We start from the raw sequence: 4392 nt of genomic DNA, 5'->3' as shown, positions 1-4392 counted from the left end.
CAACACTTTTTTAAATGTCCTCACATACCTCTTCTACATATTAATACTAAACAGAAGCAACAAAATGACAACTCACTTGACTGACAAGTATGATTTTTTTCTTTTTTTTTTTTTTTTTTTTTTTTTTAAACTGATCATGTCAAAGATTTCAGTGCTAGACAAGTATGATTTTTAAAATACCAAAAGTAACTTTCAGGTTACCTCTAATGAAATTTATGAACACTTTTTACCTTGAGAATCAGGATGAGAAAAAAAATAAAAATAAAAATAAATTTAAAAAAATCTATAAAACCTGCTAAAGCAAGCGTCAACTAAAAGGCTAAGTTATTCTTACAACTCAAAAGTTGCCAATGACAAAAACTAGTGGAAATAAATGGATCACTAAGTGTGATTTGGCAACTTTGTTAATAAAGATTTTTATCTCAGTACTGTGTTAACAAGAGTTACAACTGAAATTATTCAACAATCAAAAATGAAGGTGCTTAAAAAAATTTTGTCAATTGAGTAAAATAGACTTTATTCCCACCTAAAACACATTAAGACAATTATGCCAAATTTTAGGTCAACATCTCAAACGTTTTTTAGTAATTACCTTAAAATGGCATTAAAATGAATAAAGAAATACCAAAGTTTTCAATTACTCATTATTTGAGTTCAGACTGTAAATAGAAATATAAAATAAACAGTAAAAACCAAACACGTGTTCAACACTGAGAAGAATGGTTACTTTAACTAGACAAGTTAGGACTTACATAAGAGGGAAAAAATGCTTTTAAGGCCTATCTAGTAATGAATTGTTTCATATTTTTGCATAAATGCTAAATTATAACGTCCTAAATAAAATTGTTTAAATTCCTCAAACTTCAACATGTTTCTACTACTCCAAATTTTCTACTATTCTGCTATATGGTTAAGATCCAATTTATACCTTCCCAAAGTGAAATTTACAAACCAATGATCTGCTTTAACAAAAGTACTGTCATATGACAACATCAATGAAGAAATACGCAGTTCAAAACATATGTTCATTACCACCTCTTATTCTACAAGTCAATTTCATGGTACAGAAATAGCTACCTTTAAGAAAATAAATATTTGTATTTTCCCCAGTTCATGACATTTTGAAAATGAATCAACCAAGCTATGGGTTAAAATTATATTCCTACTAATTCCCATTCATTCAACAAATACGTATTTGTGTCATCGTAATGGCCAGTCCTAGAGTTACTTAACCTATCAATTCTTATTTCTTGGAAAAGTGTAAATACAAAACTCTTCAGGAGTTGTTTTTAAAGACACGTTAAAATCCACTAGAGAAATTTCTACATAAACTGAAGTCAGCAAATGGTTGAAAACAGATGTCACTACAGTAACCCAAAGGAATATGATGAAGGAATGTACTTACGTTTCAAAACAACGATCCACGTTGTCAGACATCAAAAGCAGCATGCATAGCTGTTCAAGGGCTATTAGTTGCATGTCCCTTTCATCTCCCTGTCCCATCTGTAGCCATTCCAGCAAAGTATCTGGGTCCACATCTGCCATGGTTTTTTAAAAGCCTCTTTGCTTAAATTTGAAAGGTAAAGGGGAAAAAGTCCTTTAAATGTCCAGGACTGATCAGCTTGGCCTTAAATGTTTTTTTCCTTTACATCTGGTAGAACCAAATTTTCGTAGTGTCTTCCTAGGAATTAAAAAGACTCCTAAGTACATCTGGACCTAAGAGTGCTTAATGTAGTTTTTCAACTTGCCTTATCCCCCAGGTTTAAAGTACAGATATCACATACTAATGAAAACCAGTTTTGCACAAGAGTATATAAGCTGATTAAGTTGCTGTTTAACCAGAAACCAGAGCTGCCTGTGTCAAAGACAAGTCAAGCTTCGGATCCCACTACTCCTATCACTAATATGCCAAAAGGCAAAAAACACCTACTAAAGGTTTTATTTTTTTCCAGCAAACTTCATCCTCCTTCTCTACCCAAAACTGATCTTCAGATTAGGGTTAGATTCAGTATTCCGAGGAAACTCTAACCGCCTTGATCCAATAATTCCCCTCCGAATTGAGTTTCTCCTTCAAAACTACCTTCAATTTCACAAATTCTGACTTCTCAATTTATTTCTATTTAAGATGGCCAAATGCAAACGACAATTATATACAAGATCTATCTATAAATAAAGGGTTGGTAATTTAGGCAGTCTTGGCAACTATTCCTTAAACTTAAAAAAAAAAAAAAAAAAACCCAAAAAGTAAATGCAACGGACTAGCAGGTTACGGATCCGAATATAGGCCAATCTAGGGCCCTCTTTCCCCATCTTCGCAGGATGGGGCAGTTGGTTAAAAAAACAAAAACAAAACCGAGAAGCAGCCCCAACAGGCAAGTCATTACAAAAGCGCCCCGTAAGCGCCCTGACCGGAGGACAGCTTTGGGTCCCAACATAACACAGCCGCAGGTGTGGGAAGCCGGCGGCCGGGTGCGGTGGGCACCCAACGGCGGCGGCCAGGAGGGTTGATCTCACACCCAGGGCCCGGCCGAGCCGGGCGCTGAGAGGTGCTGGGCCCTGTGCTCTGGTTTCCCAGCACCAAACCCCACCAAGTTAACTACCTGTGTCTAGGGAGAGGGGAAGTTCTGGAGAAGCAGCAGCAAGCCTTCGTGCCCGAGAGGAGGCCGCCTGGCCAGGCAGGGTGCCTGGTCTCCCGGGAGCTGCGCCCGGAACTCGAAGGCCTGGCGGCGAACCCTTCTCAAGGGCAAAAGGAGCCGGCCTGGGGCTCTGGCGCTGGCAAGCCGGGCCCCGCCGCCGGCAGGGTCCCCGGAGGGGAACAAAGGGGCTAGCGGGGAAGTAGGCAGCAGCCTGGCCGACCTCACTCGGCGCCGGGGTCTCGTTTTCCGCCAGTCGCCGGGCGTCCGGGATCCTGGCCCCAACGCAGGGCCCTTCCGACGGTCCGAGGCGCTCCCGCCTACCCTTCCCGCAGGCTCTTACTCGGGCTTGTAGTCCCAAACCGCTCCAGTCCAGCTCCCACCAGGCCGCGGACAGAGCCAGGCCCAGCCGCGGCCCTCGAGTTCCCGAGAAGCCGCAGGCCGCGCAGGTCGAACCGGGCAGGCGGCACAGGAAAAGCCGCGCCTCGTCCCTCCCCTTCCTCCGCGGGGACCTGGTAACAGGGAAACGAGAGGTTCCCCCGAGCGGCGGCAGCCAGCGCACGTCCAGTCCCCACCACGCGGCTTCTCAGGCCCTGCCGCTCAAAGGCCCGCGCGGTGCTGCTGGCGGCGGCGGCGCGGGGGAGAGGCCCAGTCCATCGCGATCCGGGAGGGGGAAGGGAGGAGGGTCGAGCCAGAGCCTGGCAGTGAAGCTGCCGAGGGCAGCCGAGCCCGGCGGAGGCGGAGCAAATCCGCTCCCAAGGCGGCGACCCTGCCGACGGCCACCTGGGGCGCTGCGGAGACGGCCGACCGCTGCGCAGGGGCGCCGACTGGGGACGCCGCGTCGCCGCCCCTGCCCTGGGGCTGTAGTACCCGCCGTCTCGGGCTGGGTCGGACGTTTCTGCCGCGGCTTCTCTATCGTGCGCCCAGGCGCCCTTCTCGCTTCCCTGTCAGTTCGGGCGCGCTCGTGCACGCACGTCCCGCTTGCTTGGCGCCGTAGCCAACACTTTGCGCGCTCCTGCGGAGGGCGCCACGCCGCACAGCAGAGCTGCGGCCCAACCTGTCCCGGGGGAGCCTCCCGCCCAGGCCACCCGCACTCCGCCACGAGCTTCCCTCCTCGCGCACGGAAGTGCGTCGCGTAAGAGAGGCGCCTCCCCCAGCTCCTGGGAGGCCGACCGCCCCGCCGTTCACCTCAAAGAAAATCCTTCAGAGCAACCCGGGGAAAGAGGTGCTGCCGAGGACTGTCAGCGTTGTACAAATGAAACACTGAGGCTCCAGGAAAGCGCAGATGCAGGCCCAGTGCCTTGCCTGGTCTGCAGCAGCACTGAGAGTGCACTTTTGACTACGTTTTGTGTCTTCTGTCACAAGTATGTCCGCTGTTATTCTTTTCAAACTTTATTTCACGCGTATTCAGAATAAACGATGCATGCGTATAGGACGTACTTGGAACCCCAGAGACGTCCTACTGTATGTACTCTCACTTTTATCTTTGAAACAAAAAGAAAAATGAATATGACATTATAGTATTTGAGACATGGTTCCTCAAGCAATCAGAGGAGCTGCTAAGTATTAATAAAGAACAGCATTTGGGGCCACTGCAGTGCTTGTAATCCCAGCATTTCGTGATTTTACTTGCTTGAGGTCAGGAGTTCGAGACCAGCTTGAGCAACATAGAGAGACCTGGTCTCTGCAAAAAATTAAAATTTAAAAAAATGATTACCCAGACGTGGTGGCGCACACCTGTGGTCCCAGCTACTGGAGA

At 47.0% G+C, this 4392-nt stretch overlaps 1 protein-coding gene across 12 annotated transcripts in view; it reads right to left on the bottom strand.

Moving 5' to 3' along the window:
* The window catches only part of HECTD1 (HECT domain E3 ubiquitin protein ligase 1), a 99710-nt gene extending 96337 nt beyond the window's left edge, over positions 1–3373 (bottom strand). For 5 of the 12 annotated variants that reach the window (XM_032242600.1, XM_032242611.1, XM_032242609.1 and 2 more), the window contains exons 1-2: positions 2601–2852; positions 1406–1681 (exon numbers count right to left, since the gene is read on the bottom strand). In XM_032242600.1, coding sequence (XP_032098491.1) covers positions 1406–1545 — 140 coding nt within the window. In that variant the 5' untranslated portion in view covers positions 1546–1681; positions 2601–2852. Of the gene's footprint in view, positions 1–1405; positions 2516–2600 lie in introns of those variants that run through there. The other 7 variants (XM_032242607.1, XM_032242604.1, XM_032242608.1 and 4 more) reach the window with 7 other exon arrangements.
* Positions 3374–4392: the final 1019 nt, after the last annotated feature.

Source organism: Sapajus apella, unplaced genomic scaffold (assembly GCF_009761245.1).
Source record: "Sapajus apella isolate SASKATOON/1434 unplaced genomic scaffold, GSC_monkey_1.0 scaffold50, whole genome shotgun sequence".
Classification (NCBI taxonomy): domain Eukaryota; kingdom Metazoa; phylum Chordata; class Mammalia; order Primates; family Cebidae; genus Sapajus; species Sapajus apella.
Note: the sequence above shows the minus strand (reverse complement) of the source record. Positions and strands in the feature narration are given on the sequence as shown.